Source organism: Megachile rotundata, chromosome 9 (genome assembly GCF_050947335.1).
Source record: "Megachile rotundata isolate GNS110a chromosome 9, iyMegRotu1, whole genome shotgun sequence".
NCBI lineage: Eukaryota > Metazoa > Arthropoda > Insecta > Hymenoptera > Megachilidae > Megachile > Megachile rotundata.
The window spans coordinates 6,679,824-6,697,239 of NC_134991.1; the positions used below are offsets into that span (position 1 = coordinate 6,679,824).

General features: G+C 43.1%; 1 protein-coding gene across 6 annotated transcripts in view; it reads left to right on the forward strand.

Moving 5' to 3' along the window:
* LOC100878040 (latrophilin Cirl) overlaps window positions 1-17,416 on the forward strand; it is an 820,007-nt gene that overhangs the window by 761,759 nt on the left and 40,832 nt on the right. For 5 of the 6 annotated variants that reach the window (XM_076535691.1, XM_076535692.1, XM_076535693.1 and 2 more), the window contains one exon: window positions 13,558-13,744. In XM_076535691.1, coding sequence (XP_076391806.1) covers window positions 13,558-13,744 — 187 coding nt within the window. Of the gene's footprint in view, window positions 1-13,557; window positions 13,745-17,416 lie in introns of those variants that run through there. The other variant, XM_012292494.2, reaches the window with a different exon arrangement.

The window sequence follows — 17,416 nt, forward strand, 5'->3', positions numbered from 1 at the left end:
GCGGGAGAAAAAAGGTTGGACGGGGGTGGAGAGACAGAACGACGGAGAAAAAGGAAACGAGAAGAGGTGGTGTTTCTGGGGTGTAGACGCGAGTGTGTACGTGTACGAACACACCGGGGCCATCAGCCAGAGACGAGGATCAACGTAACGAGATGCGCCACATACGCCCACCGACTCAGACGATCTCATTTAATGAAGTATACCTCGCAATTATGTCGTTCGTGATAGCCGTAGATGTGCATTAGACGTCTCTTTCTTCCTGCCTCCGCCACGTCGCTCATCGTCCGACCAGGAACCGCGTTTTCGCTACCCTCTTCGACTGTCTGCTACTTCCTGCCGCCCCCTCGCCAATCCTGCCACTGTAGTATCTGAATTAATCAAGACTATATACACACGCGGTGTCCTGTTTTTAAAATACCCTCGTAGTTACCTATTCAATTAATTCTTTTAAAAAATTATTTTGCATATCATTTCGAAATCTTATTATATTACGAACATATACAGTGTCAGTTCTAATGGGCAATAAAAACATAGACCAAGGAACGTCATTTTTCGCGGATGTTACAGTAAAAGAATTTTAGTATATCTCTTACTATTTACTTTGAAAAGTTACATAATTTTTAAAGATATGTCTGATGTTCAAATTTTGAAAATTTACTTCAAAATTTCTACTACCTAACTTTCATTGTCTTTAAAAGAATATTTATGTTTTAAAGTGAATGATCACAAAATCTCGCAAACCCTTGTAGCTACTCTTGTTTTTCTAATTGTGTCCTGATGTCCTAATGTCTCCCAAGTCTCGTCTAAATTTTGATTAAGAAACGGATCAAATTATCCCTGACAATATTGATCAAAAGACATTCTGTGCATACACAGGATGAAACGATTTTTTCCTGACACAATCGTCCTTTTGTTCCACCCTCGCCTGGAAAATTTATAAGGGCGGGCTCCCTTTCCATTCCGCACCCCTTTTTTTGTCTCTGGAAATTAATTCGTAATGCCAGTGGACAGCGTGAAAATGCTGACTGCTCGAAGATTTTTAATAGTTGAGAATCCTCGAAGAATTTTTTATGTATCAAAATTTTGTAGTTGAAAATTGATACAAAATTCTATCGAAAGATGGCACTTGCTTTGTACACTGTCATTCACACAAAACCTGTCAGGATACGATGTCAAGGTTTTGTTAAAAATAGAACCGTTTGTAGCAAAACGGGAAATGTTGCTCGTAGGTTGCAACGTTTTGCTTGCAAAGCGCATTTCGCGTGGGACAACATCGATAACCGTCCATTACACGATTCCTGTCACAGTCGACCAATTACACTTTGCAAACAATGACGAAAACTGTCGCCGTTTTGTAGTTTTAAAACTGTCAGCGACTATTTCTCTTCGATCAAATTGAAAATGGAATATTTGTAAAAAATACTAGCGAAAGACAGCAAAGTTTCATCGGTTCCTACTGTTATTTTAACGCCGTGACGCACGGTTCGTAAATTTAAAACTTTTCAATTTCAGAATTTATGATTCTGAGAACGTCTAAACCGGGAACTCATGATTCCAAAAATATCTGAATTTGTACAACCTGACTTTTCAATTTTTGGTCTATAGATTTGAGAAGTTATCACTTCTATATTTACAAATCTGAATTATTCCACCGTTTTCTATTTTTCACAAAACAGTTACTTTACAAATTTCCGCTCGTGAGTACCTGGCTAATAAAGATTGCTGTAATTTGGACGAAGGGTAAAAACAATCAGAGAAGGGAGAACAGAAAAGGGGCGTGCAAAAGTGAAAAAAAATGAAAAGCGCAGAGAGGGAAAGGATGAAAGAGAAAGGCAGAGGGTGCAGAAGAGAGAAGGTAGTCGGTGACGACAACGGCATTCCGCGAAATGTCATTTCCATCGCGTCGGTCATCGATCAAGCGACATGCAGTGAGTACGGTAACTGATATCGACAGGGTTGGACGACGCTGCCGACGTCCACGATGAGTGACGTCTCGCGACCGGTGTCCATTCTATGTCCCGAAAAATTTTTTTTCTCCCCCTTTCGCTCGGCAACGACAGTAACGATTTTTCGTTTCTCTTCGGCACCTCGTTCCCCGTCCTCTTCGCCACCCGACCCGTTTACACGCGACCGCTCGTGTTACCTGTCATGTAACGCGAATCGAGTTCGATGCCGTGAAATACGGGCCACGCTGATTATTAGCGAAATGGGAGTCGTGTAAAGGTTGTATTCTTTAATATTTCGTTGCTCCCTTCTTCTCTTCGACTTGCAACTTCCTTCGGCTATTTTAACTGTGGACGCTGATATTACAGTTGCTGCTCGTTCAGTATATTGCTGATGCAGCTTCGTGAGATGTCTTGATCAGAAGTTTTGAGGTATTTGGAGATTTAGACAGTTTTGAAAATTTGACAAATTAGGAATTTGACACTCGGAGATTTGGGTGTGTGGAAACTCGGAAATATAGAAATTTGAGGTTTGAAGGTATGAAAATTTGAAGACTCGGGGATTTAAGGGTTTGAAGATTTGAAAACTGGGAAATTAGGAAATGTAGGAATTTAAAATTTGAAGTCCATCTGCTTTACTCCATAGAATACATCAGACAATAGTTACGCAAAATTCTGTAAAATCTTCATCAATGGCGTCTAAGATATCCAATTTCCTACACAAACCTCAAGGTTCGATCTTTGTCATTCATGTTTCATCGTCATTCATTTTCGTATCAACCGATAAGTTCAGTTCGTGTAATTGGATCGGCATTCTCATACATGGCCATCACAATGAAAATATTATGAATGAGAGATGTATGAAACGTGATCACTAAATAAGCCAGATAAAAGGTGTCTCGGATTACCCTCCTCGCTATCTTAGGTGACGTCATCGTGAACCGTGAAAACTATGCGATAGGATGTTTAATATGGTTTCTTATTTCCGACCGCTGCATCTGCATCAGATGCAACTTGAAGAGAAAACAATACATATCAGAAGATACCACTGAGTGATGCAATTTCTAAACTTGTTATGTGCGCTACGTTTCTCTGTTTGTAATAAGACCCTGTATTTTAGCACTCATTGTTCTCTGAACGGTGTGCACGAAAGAGTATTAGCTTGTTATATAAAAAACTTGTAAAATACTTCAATTCACATATGATAACACGTTAATATTTTGTGTGATAAGTATACATTCAAATATGTTTTTAATGCCACTGTATTTAAATTTTTCGTAACATTTCATATTATATGGCTCCATGTTACAATTTCACACAAAGAATAAAAAATTCATGCAATATTATATCGTAGTACTTACTATAAAGGAAAAAGATATTTTCGTTCAAACAAAAATCATCAAAACTCAGAGACTTCATTTAGACATTAATTGTGTAAAAAATAAAAACTTGTGCCAGTCTTGTAGCATTGTGCTACCATCAATTAACGTTTCGCATCAGATTATAGCAAATGTCAAAGAAATGCAGACCGTGCATACGAAAGTTGTATAAAATCGTGTAAATGAAGTAGCATTCAAGAAGACCACCTTATCGCGAAGTAAGATTAAAGAAGAAGGTGTATTTCTCGCAGCTATCGATCGAGAGCAACATTATAGAGACGCGAGTTCGGCTTTGGTGCACTGTTCGTCCGGTTGGCCATGCATCTTTAGGCTCGACGAGCTGCACACGGTTGCTGCACTCTCCGTGAAGCGCTCCCGGGACGCATAAATCAAAGTCGTCCACGGAGACTTGCCTCGGTTACGTTCTTCGTTCGTTTCCCGTCTCTCTCTCGCTCTCCTTATTTCACCGGTGTCTCTCCCACGAGTCGGCCTCCTCCCTCGTTCGGCCACGGTCGAGAGCGTGTCGTCGAGATTTCTAATTCAAGCTAATCCTTTTTCGCCGTTCTAATTACATTATCAATTCACGGTGGACGGACCCGCTGGCCGGTCGCGGGACATGTGTGCGTGTGCACATACGCAGATACGTTGAACGCATCGGCATTTACATGGTCGGCCCTGTTGCATGTCGCAGTCCCGTCGCGGTCGACTGATTTATGGCGGCCGAATAAATTATAAGGAGCAGATAGAAAAGAGCGTCGACCGGCTTTGAAGGCCGGTGTCAGCAATTATCTGCCGCTTCTCTGCCCCTCCGATCGATTATCTCCCGGTCAAATTTCCCGTCGAATTCAGTTTTGAATTTCATCGAACCGGCGGATACATTATTAATGCAATCAAAGCTCGTTCCATTTTTCATAGAATGCGTTTAATGAAAGACAGAGGGATAGAGGGAGAGAATACCGGTATCGAATTCATTGTTCGTGTTTTGATCGGAACGCGGATGCGTTTCGTCGCTTTAAATGGATATCCGTTTCCGTCGGCGGTATCGGCACCGGCCTTAATTAGCCGGAACCGGCGGAAATATTTCAAAAATTCGATCGACCCACGTGGCTGGATCGCGAGCCACGAAGATACACGATTAAATACGACTCGTAATTACATTCCGTGAGTAATGGACCGGTATTTATGAAGACTTCGTTAATTCGCCGCGCAACCCACCCCACCTCTCCATTTGCCTTAATGGATAACGCAATCCAGACGTAATTTCGCGCTTAGGAAAGCACGTGGGCATAATTTACGGCTCGTGAGACAGCCAACGAGTCTCGATGCTTCGTTGAATCACTCGATCGAGCGAACAAGTGCTGAGATGATTCTGCTAAACTAAGTACGCTCACTCTTCGTTTCCATTCTTAAAATATACCGTGATTTCTTGCTATCTATTTTCCTACCATTCCTAATTTTACTATTTGAAAGTCGACTTAAATGTTCTGAAAATATTGCGGACGAAATTCCTTAGAAGCCTGATAATTTAGATAATCTAATAATTTAGGAATTTGAAAGTTATTCATAATTTTCAAAATTTCGGAAGTTACACGTGCTGAGCGAGTGGCGCCAGAACCACTCCGGTCCACTTATTTACGCCAGTGCTTATATCGTAAATTCTGTTATTTACTCCTCATCTTTCACTTCACCGTCTCATATGTGAACATTTAACACAGCAGACGACGTAGCGTATATATTTACCCCTCCGTTATTTCTGTACATCTGGAGTGAAGTGTGAAGAATCCGTTTCTCTGTACACCATTATGTACCTCCCCTCTAAATAGTTCTCCCTTGCCTCCTCGCAACATGTGTGACTGCGTTTACCAAATTCGTGTCTTGTGACTCAATGTTCGGTGAGAAATAGAAACCTCGTAATCTGAAGATGTTGGCTCTTATCAACGAGAGTAAAGAGGAAAACCTAGTTTCTCACTGTTACTTGAGATACTTGTGTAATTCAAACCTGAGATTTATTTAGAAACTTTTTAAAAGTTATTCAGGTTAGAGTATTCCAAATGAAGAAGATCGCCTATATTTCACAAGTTTACATTCATACCAGTGCTTGTGTAGAGTTGAGTTATTTGTCGGGTGCACCTTGACTGATAAGAGAAAGGCAAATTCTGTGATGTTACAAGCATGGTCCCTCGAATCTGGTAAAATGGTTTCTATCCAGCTTGTTTGGGGTCGCAAGCATATCACAGGGACTGTGTTCGTGGGCAACAATGGCCGCACAGTGTTTCAACGAGGCATCACCCACAGCGAGCGTACACACCGTAGTAAAGGTTTCGAGGCCTAAGACCGCATCGGGCTGACGACATCCCGCTGTTAGGTCGGCCCTTTCAAGTTGGCCGCCACGGCAGCGGGAGGCATGGCTTGCCGGACCTCCGATATATTATTACCCGAAGTCATTAATGGTAAACTGCAATTCTCTTTTCCTTCCACGCGCCGTCCACGGAATGCCCGGCGAGAGAAGGAGGCACGTTCTCTGTCGACGACGTATCGTGTCTCGCCAGCCAGCTGGACGGATCTGGAATTAATCGAGAAATATCGAATGGTTTATTGGCGATACGTTCGCCCCGTGATGGAGTAGAGCGGATAATTAATTATCCCCTTGATAAAGGACGCTAATATACGGGTACTTGAAATTCCTTCCTCCCCTCCTGCGTGTCCACCTCCCCTCTCTTATGCCGTATCTGTTGGGGTTCAAAAGTTCGTTTTACCGCGAGAGAACGATGCGATCTTTAATTGTGCAGATTCGTTCCCGCGCCAGGTGTGCCCACGCCGCTTTTCGCTTTAGCCGGTTGGCCACGTTTGACCTATTCTTGATTCATGTTCATTATTTATCGTTGACGCTCGCTTCATGCTCGCCCGGACGCAAATCGCCGCTTGCGATATTGCATTCGCCTTTAGATCCGAGATAAATCCCGAACCCCGAATACAAAAGACGTCGTGAGCTACGACGAGTACGTATATTAGAATGCATATCTTGCTAATGGCTAAGAAATTCTGAAATGTACTTTAGAATGATTTCGTAATTGTAGGATTCACAAACTTTAACATCTTACACTTATCGACTCGTGAATTTGTGAATTAATGTACTTGTCAATTTATGACCTTGAGATTTTACAAACTTAGTAAAAATGAAAATTGTTGAATGTCACATATTGAGTTCATAAAAATTGGAAAACAATAATGAGTACCAGAGAGACCTAAATTGCATCCTACATTTCCCATGCTGATAGAACTGTAATTTGGGTACGTTGAATTACAGTGGTTGTCCACGTAACAATCCTGATTAAACCCATAACACAAAGAAAACATCTGCGGCACGATAAGTCATTCTGTCAAGTATATAATATTGTAGTGAACCATGCGACCAGAACAATGGGACGCTTTTGAATGGCCTTGCTCGGAAGATCAAGGCAATTGCGCTAATTAATTGCGACTTTTCATTCCACACCAGCTACACACGGTTTCTGTGGCCATTGTAAACGCCACTGTTAATCACAGTCGCGCTCCTACCGGGCTGCAAAGTGAAAGACCGGAGCAGGCAAAAGAGGGTAGAAGACTATCGTGATTCGAGCGAAAAGCAAAATTCAAGTGGCGCGCGGTCGGCAAAGACTCCTCTGTGACGAGACGTTTCTCTGCATTTTGCGATTTCGTTACGACGACTGTCTCGAAAGGAAAAAAGACTACGGCAAAATGTATGACATAGAAAGAGATTTCCTCGTGGAAACGCGCGAACAGCAAGGATAATGACGGACACGTATAGAATGCACGATAACTTGGGTCGTCGTTGTCGTCTCGACGCGGTATGCCACGGAAATCTGCCATCTTTTTAGAGCAGTTTCTCTCATCTGACCCTAGCGTTGCACTTTGACGGAGTGCATTCGAATGAATGCCGCGAAAAGTTTTTAACGAGCGCACTCTCCGCCATTGCAATGCTCCGTTGCGTCTGGTGAAAATGACGACGAGACTTGGAGGTGTAACGACACGATCGTTCGGAGAAAAATATTCCAGCGAAATTGCTGAATCCTGTTACCGTTTTTCTCCAGCCTGGATACCGGCAGAAATAATCGCGAGAAAACGACGATACCAAGAATGCATCCACCTTCTTTCCGACATATTTCCCGATGTTGTTCCTTGAGTGAGAGAACTGGGTCAAGCAAAAATAAATACGATTATTCTTCGAGTTCTGTCGCGGAATCGGATTGGATCCTGTTTAAGTGAAATTTATAGTTTTTGCCAGGAAAAACAGGTCGGCAAGAAACGCTTTGAGCGCAAAATCGTGAAAAATCCTTTCAATTAGGAATTCCATTTATAGCGGATTTATTACATTATTTTTATACGTTCTTTGTGGACAAACTTTTATACGTTTTATAATTGGTAATAATTTTACTGAAATAAGTAGTATATGTAAAATTTGTTGTTTCCTTTGTGCTGCATGAAACACTTCTAAATAAAGAAAGAAGAGTCAATTTCAACTTCGTATGTCAGATCTCTATACTAAGTGATTAGACGTTGAAAGAGATAAATGTTTCGTAGATAAACAGTTAGCACTCTGTTTGTACGGATATTCTCAGAAAATCCTTTGTATTTATCTTCCTCCGAAAAAATAGTTTCGTTCTACGCGCAAGCTGGAAGCGGCGACAAATTGACTATCCGTGTAACGTTAAGTACCTTCCTACTTTTAGAGCACGCCATTAGATGGATAGATTCCATATTTAACCGAGTGCAAAATCACGTATCATGAATAATGACAATCGCCTCTCGAACAATCATCTAGGCGAAATAAAATTCAAGTTTCGAAATACGCAATTCCTATACCTATGCATACACGCGAAAGTATATGATTTATAGTCTACAGATTTACTTTGATAAGTTGAATCATTCGATGCATATAACACTACTTGCAAGTCGTTAGTAGAACTGGATATCGATCATTTAGATGTTGAGATATTAGCGAAATATCATTGAAGTTTTTGCAGATAATTTTTTGTAAATATTAGAAAATCTGTGTAGTTGACGAGATTTTGAGATACTGATTACAAGAGTTAGAGTTGAAAGGTAAAATTGGAATGAATAGGAGGTGTCTATAGTAAGGTGTTGATTGTCAACAAGATTATCGATTGTGCATCTTAGCAGCTACCTGTGAAAGTTTTATTATACAAAATGAAGTAAGATTCATAGCTTCTCAGGTGTATGTTTCAAGAGACGTATGTTACCCCTTGAGCTATGATTTCTTCTGCAAGTGCGTCAACTAGAGCTAGCTCATTGTTGTGATATTAAAATAAGTAAAGGAAGTTGAAGTGTTGAGTACACTTTGGATTCCGGGGTTTATGATAGTATAATTGATATTAAATTCCAGACTCAATCATACTACAAATATGATTTTGGGTTCTATCTGAACTACAATATGCGAGTATGGTATCATGAGCGAAATGGTTAACGCAGAAGGAGGGGATCTAATCATATGGGTCGGTAGATTGGCACAGAGCCGTGGATTTCCATCGCGATTCTATTGAAGTTCTTTGAAGCAACCCCGTTCATTGTCGTTGCCTCGCGACACTCCACGGAAGGTGAGAATGCCGCAGGATTTCGTGCGGTCAATGTACAGCCTGAACTATGTCCAGGGATTTCGAGTGCGGATTCTGAGGCACAATGAGCTTGAAACTTGCGACGGTGGAAAGCTTACAGTGTCCTTGTAAAGGAGGTGCCACGTGTATCGGTACTCGTGGTGCGTACCTGTGAACCATGGCGTGGAAGCGCTCGAATGCCGATAGAACCATCCTCGTGGGGCAAAGTTTCAAGGGATCCGCCTCGAGTATCTCTGTTTCGAGTCGCTCGATCGTCCTCGGGATTTACGTACCGCGGTGAATTCGAGCTTGAGGAGAAGCTACGAAAGTAAGGACCAACCGGACGCGCCCGCTCGTGGAAATCTAACGCCAATAACTCGTCCAGGAAACGAGGCGAACCCCTGACTACCAGCTCTCGAGACGCAACTTCTCGACTTTGATTCCGTCGTGGGACCCAAGAACCTCTCGAAATCACGAGCTCCAATCTTCGACCGAGAGCAAAACCGTACCTAAAGTTAGACTTTCGGAGACGAGATTAGGACGCCGGAATCCTGTGATTCCCAGTACGAATGAAAGGCATCCGAGCATGTTGCCCACGTACAGGGTACCTTTCAATGAGAATGGAGAGAAGGGTTGAAACTCGTGTTCAATTTTTGGGGTGCTACCGCAAATTTCTTCATTCTTACATTTTTGTAAACGGACAATTTTTTGGCTTAACAATTCTGAAAGTTTTAATTTTTAAGAGTTTAAAGTTACTGAAGTTTAAAACCAGTTAACAAGTTCCCTTACAGCTTTCTCACTTTTCTAGATTTCCGAAAAAATTTCATTTTACTCAGGTTCATTTGTCTAGGTGAAAATGTAAAAATGTACAAATCGTAAGGTAACGAAGTGTATGATTATTTTCCCTAGGGACGTCTGCGGTACGTGGTAGAATGCGATTCTCCATACGGTTTCTTCGCCGCTATCCTTTCGTCCTCGTGGTCGCGTATTCGTGTCTCATTTTCCACGCTTTCTTATCGTGTCTCGCGTCTTCCACCCGGGATACCACATTATTACGTTTTTTGCGATCGCACCGGGATGTTCGACAAGACAAAGGAGCCCTGACAGACCCTCGTAATATCTCGTCCGCATTAAAATCGGAAGGCCAGAACCTCGGAGCTGTCCGTGCGGCGCGAACCGAGGGAAAAAAAGTCGCGCTAACACGAAGAAAAGGTCGAAAGTGACCGGTCCGGCTCGATAAAAGAAAGAGGAATGCCATGGGGGCCAGCTCGAACGAGGAAGCTGCTGGTTGCCGCGAAGCGTGTTCCCTTACGTCAGCTTGAACGCGGCCTTTTTTTCATCGTGCTCGCGTTAGAGGTGCACCGAGAGAATGCACCGGTTGCAGAGAGCAGCTGCGAGTGACGCGTGAACGAGCAAGCGAGCGAGCGAGCCGAGCGGGTTTAAGCGAGTAAAGCGACACGGCGGACGCGGTTAGGACACGCTCGTTTCACGGAAGCGATTCTCATTCGAGCTCTGTTTGCAGTAGCAGTTAGCGGCGGAGCTTTTTATACGACTATTTACTCGCACAACGTGCACACGACGTGCGGAGTTGCATCGTGGATGCTGATCGAGCCCCGTATATCGATTACCTGCCGCTTACGGTGTTATCAAGACACACTTAATTAACGACGAACAAACGGCAGCGAGTAGTATCCGGTCCCTAGGTCGTCGTAGCCGGTTAATCGGTACGCTGACTGCGAGAGGAAAATGGCGAGAAATTACCTGGATCCTATAAAATCAACTGTATTTCTTCGCCTGCCGACTCGTGGAATCCATTCTGCCGTGACCGGCGATTTTGCCCTCGTTTAACAGGAATACTTTTCGATCCTTTACGGCACTGGAAAACTTTTCACAGCCCCGTAAAATCGCCGTTTCTTTCTGCTATACTTGCTCGTCGCCGCCTCACGTTTTTACTGAGTTACTACTCTTAGAATCGATACGTGCTTTCCTTCACGACGAATTGTCGCTTGTACTCGTGTTTAATTATTCATTTCTTTGTCAATTCGTGATCGTGTCAAAATAGTAGGCTACGTTTATATGTATGGTATGATTACGATAGAACCCATACCTCCACTTGACTTGTTGCAAAGGCTCCAGATTTGAAGAAGTGATAAATTTGAAAATTTCAAACTTCTGGAAGTACGTGAAATTTGAAAACTTCTAAAGATAGAGAGTTCTGAAAACTTGAGAATTTAAAAAATTTAGAGTTTCACAATCCTAGTACATAGTAAAAAACTTATACAAAACGTGCGAATAGTTTTGAAATTGATTCATATTGAAAGTAAATATAAAAACTTCCCACGTTCCATTCGCACAAAAATATTCCCAGCCGATTTAAAGCCATTAGATTCGAATAAATGTAATGAATCAAGATTGATCGTTTGATCGTAATACATTTTTTTGTCCCAGCACGAGTGCACGCGTTTTAATGGTTGAAATCTCCCGGTGCGGCGTGATATTTCACGGCAACAAGAAGTCGTCGAAGGCGTTGTTCGTGGAAAGTCCTAACAGCGCTCTAAAATGGCATTGTGGCGCGTCGGTATGGAACTAATGAACTCACGACGGGGCTTTCACGGACAGAGTTATTACTACCCCTCTCTCCGGCTACAGAGTTTCTCACCTCGTTGTCCTTCTGTGTTAGTCCTCTAGTTCGTTCCTCGAGGTACTTCTATCCACCACCTTCCGACTTCGAGGTATCCCGGTTCGCGTCACCGACCCGGTCCTGGACACTATGGTCGACCGGTATTATGGCAGATCTATCGTTCTTTCGTCTTCAATAAGCCTGGAGACCTAGTTTTACGATCCTTTCTTCTCGATGTTATTCTTCTTGGCAGCTCTTTTTATCTTGCGGGATAACCTTCAGTGTCTTCTGTGCGACTCTGCGCTGACGTTAAATGAGAATCGTTGTTATGTCTTCTTTGCTGGATCTGTCTTTCAAAATATTATTCTTTTTTAGATTGTTCTTTCTCATGTTATTCTTCGATGTAATTGTTACGTTTGGAGTTTCGAGTTGCATATTTTTTTAAACGGGAGGATATGCATTATTCCACTCTTTACTGTTCTTTACCGTCCATTATTGTTCTGTTCTTATATTGCTTCAGTATTTTACTGTAGAACAATTCCACTATTTTGCTCTTCCATTTAAACAAACGAATTTTTGAAGTTACCACGACACAAGTCAATGACCGGGGTCCAAAATATTGCAGCTCCTCCATCATATTCGATGACGTTTACATCGTTTATCTTAGTCCTCGATTGTTCAACCGCGTACGAAACGAACCGCGTTATTTCCCTCAGCTCGCGTTTTGAATCGTAACGAAACCATTCATCGGTCTGAAAGTCGCGAGGAGTATATAATATCATCGCGGCAGTGATCTTCGCGGCCATTAAACCGAGCCACGGGCTGTATCCGTGAAGAAAAGCCTGGAAGAACGCGTGGTTGGCGGCGGTGGCGTGTCGCGACGAGGGAAGAAGAGCTGGAGGACTTTTCTTCGAGGAAAGTCGCGCCCGTAAATTCGCTAATTTGCTTTCAAAAGAAACCACCCGCCGGCAGATTTTCCGCGGGATAAATCCCCGAGCAGATGAGGGAGGATCGACAAAGAGAGGCAGGAGTCGTCGGGCTATCTCGGCCTCCTTTCAGCCGATCCCGCCAACCGTACACCAACAGAACGAGCCACTCTTGTCGGCTTCTCATTGTTTGCGTCCCCTGTATATACGCGCCTATACAGCGGCGTCCTTTATCTTAATTCCATTGCACTTCGCAACGCGACACAGCCTATCAACTGTATCCCTCTAACGTGTACCCCTTCTGTGTACACCGTGGCCCGGCAAAACCAACCACCTTTGCCCTCCAGCTAGTCGCTGCAATTTTGCGCGAGCTACTTTGACGTGTCCTTGACTCGCGCCGCTTGGAAACCCGGTGGACCCCTTCTTTTTCCCCGGGTACCCTTATTCAGTCGCGGTAATTCAAGTCTCTGTAGCCTATCGCGGACGGGGGATGAGGTACAGTGTTGTTTTCTTACAACCAAATCGTGACTCTGCTATTTTATTCGTTTTTCCATTGTGCCACGATTGCGTCGACTAATTAGACCCTCGTTGCGTGTGCTATTGACGACGAAATCGGCTGCTGGATACTTACAGGGTGTTTTGTTCCTTCTTTTCTGTTACAATGTTTCTGTTGTTTCTTACACGGGTAACCTTCTGTAGGGAAAATATGGCAACTCAGAATCCCTCACTAAATGATTCTTGTAAATTTGTAGGATTATAAATTGAGAGATGAATTCGGGGGTCTTGAAATTTTGCGGTCTGGAAATCTATAAATTTTTTGGGGTTTAAGCATTTATGTCATAGGAATCCAAAGATTTAAATATGATTACTTTACGTATTGAAAATATATCTAAGATATAGCGCTTATCGTCAATATTTGCCAGTACAGTAGACAAGGATTACGACAGTGGATTTAGTCGGATCTTATCAGTTCACAACTCTACCCACCAGTGTTGCGTCATTTACTTTGACGCGTTTATGACACGTTTAATAGCAACCGCAACAGCTAACAAGCTCGTTTCATCATTTCTGTTACAGAGAGGTACGATACCGCGTACGCCTGCGAGGGCAAAACACTGAGGCTCGAGTGCGGCGAGGGAAAGCTGATCCAGCTCATCAGAGCGAACTACGGGAGGTTCTCGATAACGATATGCAACGAGCACGGGAACACCGACTGGAGCGTCAACTGTATGTCGCCCAAGTCCTTCCGTGTGCTGAATAGCGAGTAAGTATTCCGATGATCGACGTCCTTGCATCCCACGTACACGACTCAAGTCCTGAACAATCAGAACCTTGTGCCTTGGTCCCGAGAAAATGGCGTCGAGGAAATCGTGATGGTACAGCATCGTAGCTAGAAGTTGAAGTTATAGGTATCGAGAGAAAAAGAAAGAAAAAGTGGAGACGGTTGCCACTGCCAGGATATTTTCTATCCTTAATGAGTCGAACCAGCACCAATTAAAGGAGACGTTTCGATCCGATCGAGCTTAGATCGCGCTTGTCACTTTGGTCCCCGGGTTATCGAACGATCCGACTTTCCGCGTGGATCGATATCTACACGGCGAAGCTTTTACGAGCGTTACGTGCGAGATATCCAGCATGACACCTGGAAGCCCAGCCACGTTACCTCGAGGTAACGAGAAACGCTTCCTGCAGCTCGCCGCGCGCGTATTTATCTGTGTATATCGATCATAGTCTTTAGATGACCTTGCTACGATCTATACGATCTATCCGAGAGAATCTCGATCCGATCGCGCGGATCTCCCTCGGCGGCCAGAGTTACGCGCGCGATTGGACGGCTCGATCGACGCCATCGGGAATGAAAAATTATTAACCGCCGAGTATGCGGAAATTCGTCGAGTCGGTTTCGCGTGCAAGATGCTTTCATCGTTTGAACATCGGATAGATTGAACTTTCTATTCCCTTTCATTACATCGGTTGATTGATCTATTCGAATCGCTCATAAAATTCTTCAATTATTATACAATCGGGACTAGGAACATAATTTCATAAGGTTTGAATACTTAGACTTTAATTTCATTTTGAGATTCTCTTTAGGCCTTGCAAGGGGTATAAGACAAGTGCACTTGTCTTACATCCTTTGTTACAATAAAGGTTTAAAATGATTGAGATAGAAGATGAATTATTGATAATAGGTTTAATAACTTTTTCGAGATAATTGAACGTTAAGATGTGAGCCATCACGTACCTCGACGCTATCTTATCCTCTATCCACGGAAATGGAGCAAAGAGTCGAGGAAATAAACATAGGGTTAAAAAGGGGGAAAACAATGTATCCAAGGAAGAAGGAAAACGAAGAGGGAGTGGACGACTTCATATGGTCCGGCGAACTGGCCAATTGCTTGACCATTGAAGAGCGTATTTCGCGGTGGATCAGAGCGATAGGAAGAATCGCAAACTCAGCGGTCGCTTCTCTATCCCGGTCCTCGTGAACATCCACTCCATTTCCTTCGATCTTCGTGTCCCTCGAAATACACATGCACGCGTGGGGGGTACGCGCGCGGGTATTTTCACAAGTCTCGCATTCCGCGAAATCCCATCTTCCTAATGTATCCTGCGTACTCCCTTTTCTGTTCTTTGTCTGAAGTTTATTTTATTAATTTTCTTTCGTTTCTCTTCATTCGCGACGGTGTATATCGAGATGGTATCTGATCGATCGGTCCAGATCATCGATTTCAATGAGTCACCAAAGGTGAGGACGAGAAAAAAGAGACGAGACAGGGGAGACGAAATATTGCTGATCAGCCGGGATACGCGGTTCGTCATTGTGATTAATAGTTGTCGGGCGGAAATTAGTTTGGTGGCGCGAGGAAAACGACGACGTTGATAAGACGATCAGCGTGCCAGCGAAGTGAATAATTGGGAAAGATAATCGCGATGACAAATCGAAATCGTGCACGACGGGGTTGATCTCGATCCTCGTTGTCGATAGTATGACGCGCGGATAAAGATGACCACGCGAGAAGAACGGGAAAGTGCAACGTAATCCCGTAAGAACCGCGAACAAGGTTAAAATTGAGTTGCGCCCCCTCCGGTGGGCTGAAGTACGTTTTCAGAAAAACGCATTTAAAGTTCGAGGCAACGTCTCGTCGGGAGAACTCGCTCTAAGGACCTCTGGCTGAGGAGTAATGACTTTCGGATTAACTTTAAGTGGAGAAGTTCCACGGTGTCGCTCGCACAGCCAAGTCATACACGTACACGTCTGTCGTCGCGACGCTTTTACACGCGTCTGCTTAGACCGTATATACCCGCTCCGAGAGACCAACCGAGTTCAACGTCAATTTAACTCGGTACCGGAGAATCGATCGGGAGATCGCTAGCCTGATCGTAATCATCGTCTCTCCTCGATGTACATTGCGGGGCATCGTAGGCTTCTTTAGGGAAAATATCAGTGTAGGAGAAAGACGATTCATCTCTTAAATTTTAGTTGATTCTCAAGATTGCAATCTTTCGTATTTGAAAATTTGCCAAAGTCTGGGATTTGTTAATTCAGAGAATTTGATAATTTGGAGATATAGAAATTCAAGGAATTTGGAAATGTTTGAAACTTTAAAAATTTGGGTATTCATGAATTTGGAATTACGTTCGAATACTGTAGTACAACTCTTAGCCGAAAGATGCCTACGTTGCTCATCTCGTCTCTTTTTTCCCCTCCTATTTCCTTGATGAAAAAAATGTCTGTTCTTTTCCAAGGAATCTGGACCGCGACGGATACTTTCTGCCCTCTTTTATGCCGTGTCTCAAAAGTATGCTTCGCGAAATCGAGAAATTTCGTGCAACATTATCAAACAGTGATATCCATTCGTATCGTACGGCGTATCACAAAGAACACAAAGAGTACCAGCGAAGACGATTCATCCGAGAAAAATATTACCCTCGTCTCTTCCGTACTTGGTAGTCCGTTTGATTTGCAAGTCGAATCGATTATTCGTACTCTGAGATTGAACGAGAATCGAACGTTTCTAATTGACTTAATTAGCGTATCATTAAGCTCCCGGAATAATTCACTGTAACAAACGCGCATTTAATCGTTTCATTCTCTTTGAAGTCTTGGAAACTCCGTCGGAATCGTCTGACCTGGTACACGTCGTTCATGAGAGTTATTTCTTTTCCTCTCATCAAATCGAGAATCAACGGTGCAAGTTTCACCCACGCGCCAGTATCAACAATAGCTTCAAGTTTTCCGTTCGCGTATTTCCGCATACTTCGAGCCCCGGTTTGTGTTCTTTCGTTGTATTTTTTTTTTAATTCTTCTGTTTCCCACTCCAACGCGATAATCGACCCGTTGTTACGTTTAACGTGTTCTTTCCTTAACCGAAGGGTGTGGTTCGCGTAACTCCCTCAACAATTCACATGCATGCCATAATCTCGCTTCGAACTCTTGCTGGGTCTTCTGGAATTTCTTTTTACTTCCGTATGATCCTTTGCCACATGTTTCCCGGGTTTTTCATGTTAACGCATCGACTGTCGATCGGGAAGAATGACGTTTTGGTTAATGAGCTACAATGACTCGAATACAAATTTTGTACTTGGAGAATTTTTGAGAACTTAGAGAAATTCTCGAACGATGGTCGATGGACATTGGCGTAACTAGGACTCTCTAGGATGGGTCCCTTACTATATGTAAATTACTGTATAAGTCATTATATTTAGTATGAATAAATATTCCAAGGTTTTGACAATATGAGAAATTTAGAATTTGGAGATTTATTATAAAGTTCAAGATCATAAGCATAAAATAATAGTAGGGCCCTATCGGTAGCTTGGGCCAGTTCCATCCAGGTTAGCTAGTTACGCCACTGTCTCCTACAGGTCGCTGTAACTCTCTTTCCTAACATCGTACCCCAGGGAAATCCCTTTTCAGAGGTAAGCAAAATGG